This window comes from Corvus cornix, chromosome 15 (assembly GCF_000738735.6).
Source record: "Corvus cornix cornix isolate S_Up_H32 chromosome 15, ASM73873v5, whole genome shotgun sequence".
Classification (NCBI taxonomy): domain Eukaryota; kingdom Metazoa; phylum Chordata; class Aves; order Passeriformes; family Corvidae; genus Corvus; species Corvus cornix.
The window spans coordinates 4360078-4378449 of NC_046345.1; the positions used below are offsets into that span (position 1 = coordinate 4360078).

Here is an 18372-nt window from a genome sequence, read left to right on the forward strand (position 1 = left end):
CTGTTGGCTGATGGATGTGATTTATCATTTAGTTTGTTGTTGGAAGAGATAACTTCAGCCCCAGAGCACACAACATTGTCACTTCTGATCTCTTTATTGCTCTTTTGTAGCCTGTGGTTTATTTACAGCTGAGGAACCGTGCAGAGAATCCTGTGTAGGTCTCACCTATTCGTTCATCACAGAAATGAGCTTTTCCTTAATTAATATCCCTCATTGTTTCAGCAAATCCCCACGGATCGTGTTGTGAAGATAATGGCAGTCAGTGCTTTATCCCTATCTGTGCTCACAGGAAGTTTCTTCTCTTTGTAGGTGAAAAAGAAAGAAGAAAAAAAAGGAGATTTTGGAGCTCTTTGCTCCTATCTTTGGGCAAATGCAGAACTTTTTGTTGTAGGAGCAATGAATGCTGAGTGACTATGGAAATATTTGGGAAATTCATCCCTGAGGGCTCAGGTGGGCTCAGCTGGAGGCACAGCTCGTGAAAAACCCCATCAGCTGCTGCACCCAGAGCTGGAGCACAACTTTCAGAGAGCCCAGTCTGGCCCATTCTGCTTCCCAGGAGGGGAATTCCATTGGCACAGGGACAGGGATGGTCTGAGGATCCCAGTGTGGCCACGTTTAAATTGATATTTCTTACACAGAAACGCAGGGATGACAGAGAATGCCAGAGTCTGGTTTGGGACTGAAAATGTTGCCGAACTCAAAACTCCTGATGGCAGCAGGGTTATCAACCACGACTAGAGATACTCAAGTAGAACGTTCTTCAAGGTTTCTGGGGAAAAGTGTTCATAACAAACACACAATTTTTTCTGGGCTTCTATTTCTGCAATATTTTCAGTGTATCACAGACACATTTTCTCCCAAATAAAAACCCAGCACTCACAGGATGTCAGAGTGACACCAAAATGTGCAAAGCCCAAATTCAGTGTGACAAATCCTTCCAGAAGGGACAGTTGGATTTCCATTTTCTTCCTGGTTTCTGTAAAACTTTGGTGAATATGTCATTAGTTACACCCATGCATCATCCCTCATAAAAGAGGGATATCATCCCTCCTTTCCTGCCAGGCGTTCCAGAGCGCTGGGTGTTTTGTGGGATTCCTGGTTCTGAGGATTTGTGTGACTGAAACTATTCCCAGGTGGGAGTATCCATCAGAATCCAGCAGTGACCATTCCTTTGGAGCCAGTGAGAGCAGCCACACGAGCAGAGAGAAGCCTGTGGGTGTTTTTCTGAGGTTTTTAAGAGTGAAAAGTTAAGAACCCTTCTCTTAATAAGGCTGCCACCAAATTAACATAATCAAGGAATCGCCAGCTCCAGGATGAGCAGCTTCTCCTGCTCCCTCAGCAGCTCTGCCCTCACCAACCCCACGATTTAGTGAATATTGTTTCCTGCTTCCATGACACACAAGTCTAATTAAACCATTTCTGCACCTTCCCTGGCCATAACTCTTCATTCCAGTAATTAGAAGACACCCCAGTACAGAACACGCTGCTTCATCAGCTTTTAGGCTACGAGACTTAAAACTAACATTTTCAAAAGCATTTCATGGTTTGAAAGAATGGTCAATTAACCTTCAGTTTCCTGGGGGGAACCCTGCAAAGAACTGTCAACAGTTCAGTTTGGAGAGATTTGTCCAGTGACCTACGAGGCCACGAAGTTCACGAATGCATGGAACGGTGTCATCATGGATTTGTTCCCTGGGTTACTGTCACAAGAGAATAAACTGATTTTTCTGCTACAGTAACAAGTGACCAAGGGGCGACGGGACGACCCCGGTGCTTCCGTGGGCTCCTGGGCAAAACCAGGGCTGCTCAGCAGGAAAAACCCCCCGGTATCTTCAGGATGAATTATGTGTCTCTTTCTCTTCCTCCCATAAGGTTCTTTTTTAATCAGAGGAGCCCGGGGAGGGGGGGGATTCCTTGGCTGCCTGCTGGGTTTCTTTGTATTTGGAATTCTGTGCAAACGGCAGCGTAAGATAAATGTCTGATTATTGTGGTGGTGACAGTCTTCAGATTTAAGTGATAGCAACATCTCAGTCTTTATAGCAAATGAAGGGCTTCCTGCAGAGCTGCAGGGATTGATTCGGGGATGCACCTGCTGGAGGAACCCGTTTGGAACCTTCCCGAGAGGTCTCGCCATGAAGTTGATTTTGTTGGGAGATTCCAAAGGAACCGAGGGTCTGCTCCTGGCCTTTGAAGGTAAAACAATCTCTGGCTTCATGAGGGAGGCAGAATAAGCCATAAATAAAATGATCTTCTGTGTAGTATTTGATACGTGGAAATTCAAATCTTCGGCTTTGCTTTTACTTCAGTGCTCTGTAAACACAGGCTTTTTGTGCCATTTCAGAAGCTGAAATGGAAGAACTGATTTCATTTTCTTCTACTCATCACTCTTCTACTCATCAGACATTTTTCCTTGGCCAACCTGACAAATCCCTACATTAACTCTGATTTTCCTGGCTTTTCTCTTTTGGTCACACCCATGACACACAAGGTCAGAGTCGTTGCTCCATGACTGGAACTGTCTCTACTACAGCTTCAAACATTTCAGTTGATTCTATGTAATGCTCCAAACTTAAGATTTTAAGATTGAATTAATCAGGAGAACATCATCCTTGTGCTTAGAGAATCCCGGAATGGTTTGGGTCGGAAGGGATCTTAAAGCCCATCCAGTGCCACCCCCTGCCAAAGGCAGGGACACTTTCCCCTAGGCCAGGGTGCTCCAGCCCTGTCCAGCCTTGGACACTTCCAGGGATGGAGCATTGCACTCACACACCTGAATTCCCACCAGGAACACTCAGCTGTGTAGGAGCAGTTTTTGTACTGAGTGCAAATACCGGAATTCTCCAAATCCAGAGTGCTTCATGACAGGAGCTGGGTATCCTTCAGAGGAAATGGAGACATGTTTATAGAGGTTTTTTAAAACTAGATCATACCTAAGGGTGGTCATTGAATCTTACTCCCTGTTTTTCTGAGTTTCACACTGGTGCAGACTCGTGGCTCAGGCCCTAAAGCTCTTCCTGCCTGTGGCGATTCCCATCTGAGCACATCCATCGGGGCAACTCAGGAAGGTTTCCCCCAGACCTGGGGTCTGTCAGAGCCTTCAAACCTGATAAAACCCCACAGGAAGGGGATAACATTGACCCTGTGTATTGCCAGCGACCCTTTGCTGTATTTAACAGTGACACATTTGTCATTCTGTGTCCCCTCATGAGGTTCTTGGTGAGCGAGAAGGGAAGGACGAGGAGAAAGAGCGGCTCTAATTAGAAATTTGCCCATTTTTTCAGAACAGCTGAGGAGAAGCTCAGGCCCTGACCCATTCTTTCCCTCCTCAGAAGCCCCAGAGCAGAGATTTAAATTCAAAGCATGACTTTGCAGGCTGGGCTGCCAAGGGGGGAGGGGAGCAGGGATGAGGAGCCGCGGTGCACGAGCAGCGTTGGACATGGAGAGAGATATCATTAGATTAAAAAAGTGTCTTCCCACACAAACAAAAGGAGAGGCCGGGTGGGAGCGTCAGGATTGCCCAACACGAGCTCCAGAGGCACTGCTGGGACAGCAGCTGGGCGGGCAAGGACGGGGTCCTGTTCCTGCAGTACCCGGAGTGAGGACACGCACGGAACGTCCCACATGGGCCCTGGGCTCTGCGTCTCCCTCCCCACTCAGGATCAATTACTCATCCAAAATGACAGCCACTGTCTGGTGACCAAGAGTTTTCACCCATTTGTGCTTCCTCGAGGGCCAATGGTTTCACTCCTGAGCTTCTCTGACAGCTCTGCCACGTTTTTGGAAGGAAAAGTTGGCAAATTTTTCCAATTTTTATTGCTGGATGCAATCAATTCATCGCCCAGAATGCCTTGCTTGAGTTCTTATTATAATATTACTTCAACCCTTTGGTTTCTTACTACATTCAAATCATCATTCCTGGGTTGATTTTTTTTTAAATCAAAAGCTTAGTGGTTTTGCTACAATTTTTGCCTCAGGAGAATATTGATCCTGCTAAACTCCTTGGGATATGAAGTTGGGCCCTTCTTTTTGGCATTTCCCTTTGGCCCTGCCAAACAGGTTTAACTTTTATTTGTCCTGTATTTGGGTTCAGAACGGGCAGTTTAATGCTCAGATGAATTTCAATATACGGGGATGTAGCAGGAAAAACAACAACAAAAAAAGAATCTGTTGGGGTTATTCATGTGCTTTTGGACTTGATTTACTTCCTACTTCCTTATTTAATAACCAGGTTCCTTAAGACTCCTTAAGCTTGACTGACCCGTGTTTTGTTGGCGGGTCTATTCCACTGACCCCTGCCAAGACCCCTGCCCCAGTTCGTCTATCAGACAAAAATGAATCTATTCCAGGAGCTATCACTTCCCATTATCTCTAATTGAGCCTGACAGTTGGAGACAGGCCTCATTATTTTTAATTGGGCCCTATAGTTCTAGAGTTAAATTAAACACAATTTAATGCAGATAGCTCATCTATGCTGCTATGACAGAGTCAAACTGTATTTTAAGTTTAATGGAACAACGAGGTTTGTTCGCAGGCTTTGCTTTTGCAGAGTGCTGCTGCTCGGAGCTCTGTGTTGTGCAAAACCTGCCTGGGGTGTGAGGACACGGCTGTTAATTAGAACCTGACCTGGCCCTGCACCTGTTGGACCTTTTCTCTACACTTTTACACCAAAAATCCAAACGTGGGCCCAGGTTGGTAATGAACAATTCTTTAATCAGCCCAGACTGCCTGTGAGAGCTTCACATGGTTCAGGTCGTTTTAAACAGATTTGCAGGGGTGTCATTGCAGAGAAACTGCTGGAAGTTTTCCCCCCCCAATTCCTGTGGGAAGATCTATTCAGGATTTAGAAGTGAAGATGCCTCTCTACACCTCAACATGGGCATTTTTACTGCTCCATTCAGAGATTTTTTTCTGCCACAAAGGGACATTTTTATCACCATCAGGTGGGGCTTTTCTTTGAAGACACCTCTGAATATAGAAGGAATTGAACCACCCTGTTGCTGTAAATATTACAAATGTTCGTGTCTTGGGTTTTCTTTGGGAAGGAGCATTCCAGTCTGTGCTGGGGAAGGAGCTGTCTCACCCTTCTGGTGGTTTTCAGCCACACAGGAGTTGGAAAATCAGTTTGGTAAATCATTCCCTGTGCTCTTTCTTTGAGTCAGCTGTGGCCTGCAAGACCAAGTCATTTTTTAATTGAATCTTTAACTTTGCCAGAGTTCTCAAAGCAGTTAATCCATCACAAACCTCTTTGGATTACTCATGAAACCAAGGTTCCTAATTACAGAAGGCTTTGATTCAATATTGGATTTTCCTTTACAGAGGTGACGTTAAACACTTGTTTCAAAGGACATTTCCTTTGATATATTTGTATTTTCTTTACTTCCCTCTTCAGCTGTTCTTGAAGGTCAAATAAACAAACTACAGCACTCCTCTCATGAGAAGAAACATCCAGTGTGTCTTGAGGAATCCAGGATGAAGATCCTTCCATTTGGATCAACGGGATCTCTACTCTTCTTATGGGTTCAGGCAGCTTGCATTAGTAATTATATACTGTGTGTGTAATTAACAGACACTTCATCATGGAAATTCGATGACATCAGGCCTGGAGACTGGGATTGTCCTGGAGAAAATGAGCAAGGATTACCACCCAATGTTTGTACAGGCGCTGCTTCTTCCTGTCTGCTCTCCCTGATGTCAGCCCAAGGGCAGCTGTGCCTCGCTTCTCCTGCTGCCTCTGGCATCTTTTCTGGAGGAGGGAATTCCTGCAGCCTGGAGAAGCTCCTGGATGAGCCCTTTGCTGCCTGTTTGTGCTGGATCTCCAGCTTTTCTCCTGGCATTGCTTTTGCCAGGCACAGAGGCTGTCACTTCTGGTGGGAGAGCAAAAATAGCCACCACAGCAGAGGATTTTTTTCAGCCCGACCACTCACATGAAGGTTGATGTGATGGCACCTCTGGGATGATTTTCCATGCCTGCAGCCAGCCTGGAAATGCTTCTCCAGACAGCACCAACTGCATGAACTTCCCAGCTTTTCCACTCATTAGGTGTTTTTGTTGGCTTTGTCCTGGCTGGCAGAACCCCCCTCCTTCCCTGGCCCTGCAGGAGGTCCGTGCTGTGACAGCCCAAAATCCCAGGAGATACAAGGGCTCTGTCATGTGCTGTTGTCCTTTTGATTGAACTCGGAGAGAAAAGGCCTTTGTCCAGTTTGTGGCCAGTGAGCAGTATGCTCCCAAAATTATGGCACAGATTTAGTGACCTGTGTGAGGAGTGAGACTGAAAGGGATTTATTACAGCTTTCCACGCCTCTGTATACCAGTATTTGGGATTTTACAGCTTTCCATGACCCTATGTGTCTAAATTTGGGATTTTTAATGGCTCTTGCACGTCAGCATTTGGGCCTTGCAGAACAATTCCCGCTGGAATATTCCCTGCAGCCACACAAGGGAGAGGAATGATTGTCAGCCACGTTGAGGATGTGGAGCTGAAGTTCTGGGGGTGTGTTTTTGTGGGAAGATTGAGGCGAGGGAGACTGGAGTGGTTTGGATGATGGGTTTTATACATGTGCTTGTTCTGTACAGCATTTTCTGGGAAAATTCACTCCAGACCTAAAGGGTTTCAGTGTCTCCCCTTCTATTTTTGGCGGAAGGACAGAGTTAACAAAAATACCACTCCCATATTTGTTGTAGTAATTAACTTCTGTAAGTTCCAGCTACCCAGTCAGGGCACAGCATTGCTGGCTCAGTGACATTCTCTCTGGATGTCTTCCTGTTAGGAAGAAACTTTTAACTCCTCATCCTAAGGAATTCACCCCAATTTCAGGTGCAAACAGAAGGATTTGTTCATTGTAAGAGTTCACATTTCCCTGATTCCTCGTTTGCCATGTGAATATGAAGTTTGAACGGGATCCATTCGTGATCTGATGGCCTGTGCAACACCACCTTGGTGCTACATGAAGCTCATGGATTATCCTGGCTGTGCTGGATTGATCCCAGAATCCCAGAAGGTGGAAAAGACCTCCCAGACCATCAAGTCCAACCTGTGACCGATCCCCACCTTGTTTGGGCTTTAAATGCAATGTAAAAATCTCAAATTCCAATCTTACAATGACAGAATTTCCTCATGTGTTCTGTTCTGTTCCAGAGGTGCAGCAGGGTTTGGAGAAGCTCATGGAGAGCAGGTTCTGGTTTTCCTGTATTTGACCAGGATCAAATTATCTCCTGTTCCCTCTGTGTTGTTTTGGGGTGGGGTTTTTGTGTTTTTTTTTTTTTTTTTTTTTTTTTTTGGTCTGCTTTGTTTTTGTTTCCTCTCAACCAGCTTGAGAAAGAATGTGGGTTAGAAACAAAAGATGTTGAGGATTTAATTTAGCCAGACAAAAAATACTCTTTTCAAATGTTAAAACAGGCTGAAAGAGAGGTCTGAGGGCTGGTTTGAAAGGACAGGACTTTGTTCCCAGTGCTGTTCCCAGCAGTGATGGGAGACACTTGGATCCTGAGCTGATGGATCTGCCCTGTGCTGCCTCCTGAAGCTCTTGACCTGCTAACCTGCTTCATTCTTTAATTAATATATACATTTATATGATATAATTCACTGGCCAGCTTGCAGTTACCTGGAGAAGAGCTTAAAAAATGGAAACAAAAATATTTGGGAATTTTTAACAGCAGTAGAGCAGTGCTATGTATTAATTGGGATGTTTGGAATTACTGAGGAGGGGGGTGAATAATTGATAAGCATTTTAACCCAAGCAAGAATTCCATTAAATATGAACAAGAGGAGGCTGGGCACGTGGTAAAGGATTTCTCTTTCCCTTTTGACTGCAACCAATCCCTTTGGATCTGGTCACTGAAGACACCTGGCAATGAAATGGGTGTGTGAAAGAGGAGGAAACCAGATATTATGTTACTTAAAAGTCATTCATCATGGCACAGGAAGGCAGGAATCTGAACTCCTGCAATAAATAATCGCTGAGGGTGATCTCTGCACACAAAGGAGCTGTGACAGGGAGCCACTGCCAGCTGCTGAAATGTCCCTGTGACAGCAGGCCAGGGGCTGGGGCTGTGCTGGAGTGAAGGCCAGGAAGAACAGGACACAGGGAAAGGATTTCCTGGGAGCCATCCCATGAGCTGTGCATAGAAGTGAGCTTCCTGCTCCCTGATTTTTCTGGAGGAAAGCAGGAATCTGGGTTCAAGTCTCAAGCCTGAGTTGCAAGGAGTGTTTGAAGAGCTCCATGTGTCCATCACAGCACCCTGGCTCCAGCTACAAAATTTTCATTTTGCATTTGCCAGCAGAGAACTTTATTTCCTTCTCCTTTTAATTCCATGGGGTTGTTTTTTTTCGTGTTTTCTTTGCTGAAAGGGTGGTCAGACATTGGAAAGGGCTGCCCAGGGAGGTTTGGAGTCCCCATCCCTGCAGGTGTCCAAGGAAGGACCAGATGTGGCACTCGGTGCTCTGGGCTGGGTAACAAGGTAGGGATCAGCTTAGACTCAGTCTTGGAGAGCTTTCCCAACCCAAATGATCCAACAATTCCCACTCTGTGCAAATTCCTCAACGTTCCCTGAGTAATCCCCTTTCCATTGCTGGCATGGAAAGATCTCTTTGGGATTTTATTTTAGCTGGTGGCAACTTCCAGTTATGATTGGGTGAGAGAGAACAGAGCTGTTCTGGTGGACAGGGTAACACCTTCCTGGCATGTCCAACAGTCCAGCTGGACAAGGGATGTCCATGGCACATCCAACAGTTCAGGCCAGCTCACTGAAAAGATCCTCCTTGTCCCTGTAACCAGATGTGGACTTCGGGATTTTCTGTCAGCAAAAGAAGGGATTGGGAGGGATAAATTGGACCTACCTGGAGAGTTTGAGGGGCCACGAGCACCCTTTGTTTTCCATCTCTTGTAACTCTCAGTGACACCCTCAGCTCTGCTCCAACACATTAATTTATTTAAAATTAATGAGTTTTCCTCAGTTTTGCTGCCCCAAAGTCAACAACACACATTTATATGCTTTTCATCTCTGTATTACACCATCTCATGTCGTATTAATTTCTCTAGTTCCCTGTCCCTTTCCTGGAAGGTGCCCAGGATCCAAACTGAGTGGCTTGGCAGTGTTGACCTGCATCTCCCAGAAGTTCATCCCTGGGATTTTTACCCTGAAGTTTCGGTGCTGCTCAGTCCTGTAAGTGCTCCCTACCCTCTGCTCCAAGTTCAAACACCCACAGCAACGTATCCCCACGCTTCAGATGCACCAGGGAACGAATGGGATAAACCCTGGATGAATTTAATGAGTATTTTCTGTGTGGAAGCAGCTGTAGGGATCGCTTGGAGCTCGGGGTGTAGTTTTTCACCAGCTGATGCTGAGTGAGGCTGGCGAGGTGCAGGTGGAACGGCCTCTCCCCAGATCTGGTTACACCACGTCAGGACCCCGGGGAGGAGAAAGGCAGAATTCAATATGTGCATGTGAGAGTGGAGCCCTCATCCTGCACAACGCTGTTTTATTCCAGTTGCTTCAGGGGAAGTCTGTACCCACCCTGGGCCCTGTCCCCATGAAGTGGAGAGATCCCAAAGGCTGCAACGATGCTGGGAAGCTGCTAAAATTGCCTCTGGGAGTTGGAATCGCATGAAAGATTCATGTGGAGTCTTAGCATCTGCTCCTCCTTTGTGGGATATCTGCACTGTTAATTTTTAAGCATGTCTTAGCCTGGGGAAGGGAGATCCTATAACCAAGGGAATATACATTATTAACCTTAAAGCTCCCAGCTCCTGGCAGCTCCTGCAGCCTCGGCCACTCTGGGTTCTGAAGGGGCAGCTGAGCACCCTCCACCTGCTCCATGGTGACATCGAACTGGGATGGCTCTGGCTCAATACACCCAAAGGATGCCCTCCCTAATTTGGGTAGCTTGTAATTAACACAGAACGCCCACACCAACTCATCAAAGATCCCTGGTGCAACTTAATCTCGAGGAAGATACAGTTTCTAGTTCTTATCTTGGAAAAGTGGATGCAGGTGCCATAGGCCCAAGTCCCCGGCCCCAGTAAATTATTAAAGGCGCTCAATTCGGGTGAGGACATCGTCCCTGCCCGGCTGCCCAGAGTTCCGAGGGACCTCACCCAGGTTCAAAGCCCCTGGTGAATGGTTTCCCTGGAATAATTGGTAACAGCAGCCAGGATGGACGCCCAGGTAACTTAAATTATCGTGGCTGTAGTGGGAGATGCATTAACAGAGAGATTTATTCCATGGGGCATTTCCTGCAGGGGGTTGGAGCTGGAGGATTTTTGAGGTCCCTTCCAACCCAATCACTCTGGGATTTGAAGATTTCGATTATCTGTATTAGTATGTATTTGAGTGGTGCATTTCTGTAGGTTGAATGATGAGATAATGATCTGAAAATTCTATTTTTTATAAAGCACACCACTGATGTAATTCAGTCACAAATATCAGGACTCATTTCCCAAACTTCCTGGTGCAGAAATATATATTGAGTTAATCCTGGACAATGTGGGGTAAGAGCGACTTTTCTCCTCAATTCCTGTGTGCTCCTAAATGCTGCCTTTCCTCCTCTCCTGGCTAATGGCATTTTTGGACTTCAACACAGAAATATCTTGGAAGCTGGGGCTGGGATGGCATCTCACTTGCATGGTAATGAAGCCTCGACAGAGGAGATGACAGATGGAACTCCAGGATCAATCCAGCTACTTTTTTTTTCCTTTTTTTCCAACAAGATACTAAAATGGGAATGTTTATAACGAATTCTAATTAAGGCACAGGTTTCTTGGTGTCTGCTGATGACTTTCTCTCATCACAGATTTTAGGAAAACTTCCAGGGAAAATTCTGCAGTACTGCACCACTAACACTGGTGCGGGCTGGTTTCCTGAACAGTCCAGTTTAGTTTTCCTAAATGCTCCTGAGGTTCTGGAGCTGGGCTCTTTGGACAGAGGTGTCACAGTCTTGGTGTGGTGCTCTGCAATCTCCATCAAATCCCATCAAAAAACCTGGGCATGGCTTTTGCAAGACAGACATCCAGGTAACCTTGACATTCTCTGTCCGGAGCTGCCTCCTAAGGAACTGGATGAGGGTGAAATTCCTGTGGTCTCCTCGGCAAATATTCCACCTGCCGCAAAATAACTCGGGTAATCCTTGGTTTATTTATTGAGCATCGGTGTGTTGAGACCTGCTCAGAGACAAGAGGCTCCCTGGGCATCTCCTGTTCTCCTCTTCCCGTGGAAAGCTGTGGTCAGTGCTGGGGAGGAACACGGAGCCCATGCTCACCCCAGGAAGGTCAGTCCTGCAGCAGCGCCGGGGGCTTGGAGCGTGCTGGAAAAGCTTTCCTGGAGGGACTGGGCTGGAGAGAGGCAGCAGGGAGGGAGGCCCTGCAGCTGGGGGGGCTGGAGGGAAGGAAGGAGTGACTGAGGCACTGGGAGAGGAGCTGCAGCCAAGGCGGTCAGCTGGGAGCAGAGCCGGAGCCGGACTCCGCAGGGCAGATGGCAGAGCTGGATGCAGAGGCCAAGGAGAAGGAAGGAAATTATTCCCAGAGAGAAGGTGGCAGAGGCAGAGCGTGACAGGCTGAGGCAGAGCGAGAAACACAGTGACCGAAGGCGAGGGAGGATTTAATTTTTAATTAGCCACAATTAATTCCTTCCACATCTGAAGTCTGGTGAGAACACGGAGTGAAAGGAGGTAACGGTGGGTTTGCTTTGGTGGGTCCCCATCAGAGAGGGAAGCAAAGGGGTCTCTCAGGGAGCTGAAGTCCTGAGGGCTGAACTCGGAGCTGCTGGGGGTGTCTGGCTGTGGGACAATCCTGGTAAATCCCTGGAGTTTTCCTTTTTGCAGCACAGAAGGGATTTTTGCTCTGCATGTGGTGCATGCTCTGGCTGAGTCAGAGGTGGTGGATCCCTCTGTTCAATGATCCAAAATTCGGCAGGAGATTCGGTCCATCCATTGGGATAAGGACCTTGCCTCCGAGGCTTGGAGCTGACGGAGGAACGAGGGAATTTCTTTTCAATAATAATTCCTCCTCAGGAAGGCTTGGATTTAGAGGGGCCTTTTTTCCCCCTCAGATGGGACTCCCTGCCTGGCTATTTACTGTATTGATGACACAAGGCAGAATTCCAGCAAACAGGATGAGCACATTCATTACTGGGATAATTACTGGGATAATTGTTCCTCTGCGGAGCTGGGACAGGGACAGAGCACTGGCTGCCTTCTCCTTTCTCCCCACTTCCCTGCTTTTCTCCCACATCCTCTCTTTGCTCCTCATCCAGCACCAGGGAAATTCTCTGTCTGATAATTTCCATTCCCTGTAAATAGTCCTCAGGGAGGAATTCTTCCAGGGAAGTCTCCTAAAGGCGACACATCCCTTTCCTCCAAAGCCCCACTGTGTTATTTTTAATATGTGAAACATTTCCATCCCAATCACTGCGGTTATTTCTACTCCCTCAAATAACATTTAGCTCTAAGTATAAAAAACCAGATAAATAATTCACAAAGCTCCTTGTATGAGACTCTTTAAAAGAAACTTGTTCATTTTAGGTATATTTTAAGTTTCAGGGCGAGGAATAGCAACACTTTCTGATTCAAACAGGCACCTAAATCCAATAAAATGTGGCTATTTTGACCCATTTTAACAGGTTTTCCCTGTTTCCGAGGATGACCTTTCCCTCTGTCAGCCGTCCAGAAGCTGTTTAGGAATCAGCTGAGTCCCCTCTGCCTCCACCTGCTCTGCCCTGCCCATTCCCACATGGAATGAGTACTTTGTGCTTCAGAAGGTGTGGGGGGAATTAATTTTCCCCCTCTTTCCTTCTTGGTTTGTCTGAGGCAGCCTTTTTGTAGCAATGTGGAGAAGTGGGGTAAGTCCAGAGCTCTTCCTAAGGTTTTATGCTAATGAGTTCTTTAAACTGGGAATTTCTGGATAATGGCAAGCTGGGATCTGACTGGGAGCAGTGGTTGTCTTCCTTCTCCAAGGAACAGAGGCAGAAGAGATTTTGGGGTGTTTTGGAGAGAATGGTGAGACCAAAGGAAGAGGGAAGGAGCTGACTTTCACCAACGTGGAAAAAAGGGAATTTCTTCTGATCAGTGGAGAAGGGGGCTGGCAACACCAGAGCCTGGGAGCTTGTGACTGCCTGAGGAATCTTGATCCTTCCTTAACCCCAAACCCAGAGGAGCTGCCCTTAGGGTCACCCTGATGGGTGTGTCCTGCTACCCTGGGAATGCTGGAGATCCCCCCCCACCTTCTATGCTTGCTATGGAGTAAAACCAACCTGGATGCTCTCAGAGGGGCCACTGTGGCTCTTCATTTTCCTTCTCTGTCCCTGTGGCTGTAAGAAGCCAAGAGCAGAGCATTCCCTTTCCCTTCCCTTGGCTTCAGAGCCACAGGCAGTGATGGATGTTCCTCACAGATCCAACAGCCAGACCCTTCCCACTCTCAAAAATAGCTCTGGTGCACTGCAAGGTACCTTGAGGGGTAGGAAAGGGATGGTTTTGAAGAAAAGATAAATTATTTCCTTTACAGACACTGCTGTATTGAGACTCTTTGCTGGTTGAAGCTGCAGGTCTGGTCTGGTGCCTCTCCTTCTCCCAGGTGGGGAGCAGGGGCTCTCCTGTGAGTCCAGGTGACAGTTCCCAGAATGAAATGCTGATGTGGCCTCTGATAATGTCTCCGTGCCTGACTCCTGAATTGAAATGCTTGAATTGCTTTGTGTGTGAGGGGTCCAGGAAAGCTGGAAGATGTTTTCTGGAGGAGTTTGGAGGAGCTTTTTTCTGTTTATTCCCATCGTGGCTGAGTCTCCAGGCTCAGCTGAAATCCTGTCCTGCCAGTAAATCCTCAGCCAGGCCATGAGTCCGTGCAGCCTCTTCACTGCCCCTCCGGCTCCTCCCACCCAAAACTGCAGCCCTGGCACTGCTGTCCCCTCAACCCTGACAGAGCAGAGCCAGAGCAAGGCCTGTCCTAAATCATTGTGAGCTTTGGGTGACCTTGGCTGGGGCTCCTGAATCAGACCTCGTGTTGCAGCCTCTGCAAACCTCTGGTGTGTAGATGTTCTGGAAGCAGTCCCTGACTTTTGCAGGGCTCTTGTGGAGTGATAAAAACTGGATTTTCCTGTGGGAACTTGAGTGGTAATCTTGGTTTGGACTGGGATTTGTTGTCCTGGGTGTCACTTGTCTCGTCTGCTCTCAGTTCTGATGCTGACTCACACAGGCAGCTCCTTTCTGCTGGCTGTTGCCCAAAGGGTTTGGTGTTCGGGGGGTGTTGGAACACTCCTACAGGAGGTGTGATCCCAATCCTTGCTTTATCAGTGGCCTTCTTGCTGTGTCCATAAATGTGATTTTGGGGCCGTTTTCCTCTGGTTCTTGGTTCTGTCTTGAAGGCTTGTAAATACCCTGGAGGTGTGCTCACTGTGAAGCAATGAATTTACTGTGGTTTAATGCTCCTCTCCCTGTACCTTAGGGACTGTCAGATACTCCAGGACCATCCTTCTCTTTCCTAGAAATTGAATAAATCTGCCCTGCTGTATTCCCAGGATTTTTAAGTCTGAATTTTAGTTTTCCAGCTGGAAATCTTGTGCTCTGTCAGCTGGGAAATGCTCTGAAGCATATGGAGTTTACCAGCAATGGATGTTTTCTAATAAACCATCCTGTTCTGCAATTAATAAGGATTCGTTAAGGAGCTGCCTCTGGTCCAGCAGCATCAGTAAATCTAAGCTTGAAGAAAACTCTGAAATTTTTATCTAAAAGCCAACAACTGAGAGAATGAGCAGTTCAGTGTCTGCGCTCTGACCTGACAGGATTTGAGCTGGGTTTTACATGGTCCTAAATCTCCCAAGGGTGGTGAAATTGCTGCTGCTTTCCTCGCTCATCCAGCATGCCTGGGGTGCAGGGATGAACACGGAGTTTTGGGCAGCACCTCTGTGTTTGTGAAACAAGCTGGGACAGCAAAAGGGTCCTTCCTCTGAGTTAAAAAGCTATAAAGAAGTGTTTTATGCTCTAAGTCAGGTGCCTGAACGCTTTGTAACCTGGGAGCACTGGTGCAAACTGGGAATTCTGGGGCGGGAAGCGTTTGCCTAACCTGGCCCAGGCTTGCTGGCACCAACCCAAAATCCGAGCTGCTCACATTAACCTGACAGGCCATTGTTTTATTCAAGCTGACGTGCTGAATGGGGCTCTTTTTGCCGATATTCTTTACCTGTCTCGTTGTGTTAAAGTGGGGAGCGCGGGGGGCAGGTGGGCCCAGGCCCCGGCCCCGCTTGCAGGCCTCGGAGCGCCCGGCGCGGCCAACGGGGACCCCGTGGCACAAGAAAGAGTTGCTAAGAACAAATCTCTATTGTTCCCCGTCATCTTTAAATGAGTGTCAAAGTAGGCAGGGGGGCTTTGACCGTTAACCGCACAATTTAGCCGGCCCCTTGTGTCCGGCAGCCCCCTCCGCCTTGGAGCTCCTGGGATGAGAAAAGGCGGCCTCAGCCCCTTCTAAATGGGCCAACTCTTCTCCTTTGTGTGCAGACTGCCCAGTGTGAAATCCGCAGTGACGTTAAATGTTTTCTAATGAATAATTACTGAAAGGAAATGGAGGAATATATGTGTCATGGATTGTAGCGCATTAAAATGTTTTCTTTTGGGCACAAAAATGTTGTCCTTCAGCAGCGCCGCGATTGTTTCAGGGAGCCTTTTGTGGGGGTTTGGATTCTCAATGGATTATCTGTGAGCGCTCGCTTTTCCAATAGGAATCAAAAGGGTCCTTTGGCAAACTAATGTTTTTCAAAATGGCAGCCATGAAGCCCATTTAGTATTTAAAGTTTGGGGTTTAAAGAAATGTTTGAACTCGGGAGATTTTCTCACTTTTTTTCTTTCTTTTGATTTATGAAAGTGAAGTGGTTCACCTCAACCTCTCCTCTATTGAGAAAGACAGACAGTCACCCTTTAACAAGTCTATAGCAGACCATGCCCTGGAGACAGACAAGAGGCCTTAAGAACTCTTGGCGTTTCCCTGGGCTGTTGATTAACCTTAAAACCCTCTTATTCTGTATTCTTTTGAAAAGAAATTAGGTTACAATGTGTAAATTTTTCCACAGTATAATTGTATTTATGAATTCTCCTGCCTCAAGGAGTGTGTACAGTAGTGCCAGACAGCCCAACTGCCTCCCCACGCACACAAAATATCCCTTTTCCATGGCTGCTGCATTTCCAAGCGTGGTCCATTTCCAGCATTCCAGTTCTGTTGGAAATCTGAAAGAGGTTTCCAGCGATCTGTGAAAAGTCTCAGCGAAAGATCTAAAAATCAGCTTGTTTTGTTGGCTTTGCTGTGATGGGACGAGCATAACTTGGTCCTGTGGTGGAATCTGCTCTGCTTTAATCCCTTTTTTTATGGGATCTGAAAATCAGATCAAAGGAGATGAATTCTCAGGAGCCACACCAGGGTTTTCTCAGGAGGGGGAAAGTGTTCCCACTGCCCTGGGCTGGCTGCTCCTCCTGGGTGGGGATGTGTCACCCCAAGTCCTGCTGCCAAGATCTGACACTCTGAATTTCCTTCGGGAACAATGGGATGAGTCCTGACTGCTCCTGGAGCAGACACGGGGCATCCCTACGGAGCGCTGGAGTCCTGACCTCGAGGTCACTGCGGTAGGAAGATCCAGGATTGCCGGGATGTGTCCGTGCTCCCCCGCTGACCCTGCCAAGTGCCTCTGGCAGAACATCTTCCTTTTCCATTCTCCGTGGTCACGGCCCCTTGGGCCAATTCCTCCAGAGAGCCGAGGGTGGAGCAGAGCCCGAGGGGTTCCTTGTTGTGATCCCTGCAGTCCAGGACTCTTAATGAGCGAATTCCTGGAGCACACGAGGGGAGCAGGATGGGTCAGGGAGCTGCTGACTCTCGCAGTAAATGAGTATTTCCAAAACAGAGCTCCCACGTTCCTGAGGGAATGTGTGTTAACAGCGCTGCTCCGAGCTCAGCTGTGCTGGGCAAGCCTGACACTCTCTATTAAATCTCGTGTCTGTTTTTTATCTCTTTTGTACCACATGATTCCAGGGATGTTCACTTACTGCACCTTCCCGTGGCACCACTTTTATTTGCTTTTATCTCAGGGGTGTAACTCAAGAGAACAGGCTAAATAAAAAAGTTTGGTGTCACAGAAATTCCCATGATGGATGGAGCTGTGTCAGGGAGGGTCAGGTTGGAGATCAGGAAAAGGTTCTCCCCCAGAGGGTGCTGGGCACTGCCCAGGCTCCCCAGGGAATGGGCACGGCCCCGAGGCTGCCAGAGCTCCAGGAGCGTTGGGACAGCGCTGCCAGGGATGCCCAGGGTGGGGTTGTTGGGGTGTCTGGGCAGGGCCAGGGGTTGGATGAGGATCCTGTGGGTCCCTTCCAGCTCAGGATATTCCATGATTTTGTGATGCCAGGTGGAGACAGAGCTGAACATACAGGCCCAACTGGGCTTTAGGACTCCTGTGCCCAGCCTTAGATAAGGCTTGAAGTTTTGAGGGGGTTGGGAAGGAGAAGTTTTTCGCAGAGATCAGAACACAAATGTGCTCTGGGTGGGAAGAATTAACTTTCTTTTTTCTTTCTAAACCCTGATGCTGTTGGGAAACAGAGGGGTGTAAACAACCTGCCTGTTAAACAGGTGCTTTTCCCACTTCTCTGTGAAAATGTGCCTTACTGAGGGTTTTTTCATTTTAAGTTTTGAAAGGTTTTGTTCATCGTGAGTATTTGTTAGCTGAGGATAAGTCAGAAATGCCTTTGCCTGGCTCGTGCTCTGAGGCACAAGGGAAGAGATCCAATTCCTGAATGCTGCTGGAAGACCGAAATATCCTGTGGCACAGGAAGGGCTCTTCCATTTCTGGAGAACGTGATCCTGCCACGAGTCCCTTTAGGAGCTCGTCACCCAGTGAGGTGGGACTTGGCTGGGAAGCTCCTTGAATACAGAGCTCTGAATTCATGGAAGCATCACCTGGAGGATGGAGAGGTCGCTTGCTCGTGGATTGCTGATTTCCCAAATGGACGGGGTTTATCCTGCTGGAAACCGGGGAAATCTCTGTTGTTGTTGCCTTTGGCAGCTGGGCAGAGGCAGGAAGAGCTGGGAATGGGTGTCCAGCAGGAAAATCATTTCCGAGGGGAGAAAACTGCCTGTTGAAAATGAAAAAAAGAAGGAAAATCCACGGAAACTGCGACTTAAACTGGGTTTTGCAGTGACCTCTAGTGGGAACCAAGCCGGGAGCTGTGGGAAGGGGTTGAGGAGCCCGGCCAGGAGCGATGGGATGTATTTTGTGCCCGGATTTGCCCAAATTGCCCATCAGGAAGGTCAGAGCCCATCGGTTCATCCCCAGAGCCCGCCGTGGGTGTTTTGGTGAGAGGCAGAACCTCCTCGAGCTGCTGTCGGCAGCTCCTGGGGCTCGGGTGCTGACAGGTCT

The 18372-nt window shown here is 47.7% G+C and overlaps 1 protein-coding gene across 4 annotated transcripts in view; it reads left to right on the forward strand.

The window, feature by feature from the left end:
* The first annotated feature begins 10838 nt into the window (after positions 1–10838).
* Positions 10839–18372, forward strand: part of MYO1H (myosin IH) — a 29082-nt gene continuing 21548 nt past the window's right edge. The window contains exon 1 of one of the 4 annotated variants that reach the window (XM_010398285.4): positions 10839–11009. In XM_010398285.4, the coding sequence (XP_010396587.1) occupies positions 10884–11009 (126 nt within the window). In that variant the 5' untranslated portion in view covers positions 10839–10883. Of the gene's footprint in view, positions 11264–11408; positions 11663–18372 lie in introns of those variants that run through there. The other 3 variants (XM_010398286.4, XM_010398288.4, XM_010398289.4) reach the window with 3 other exon arrangements.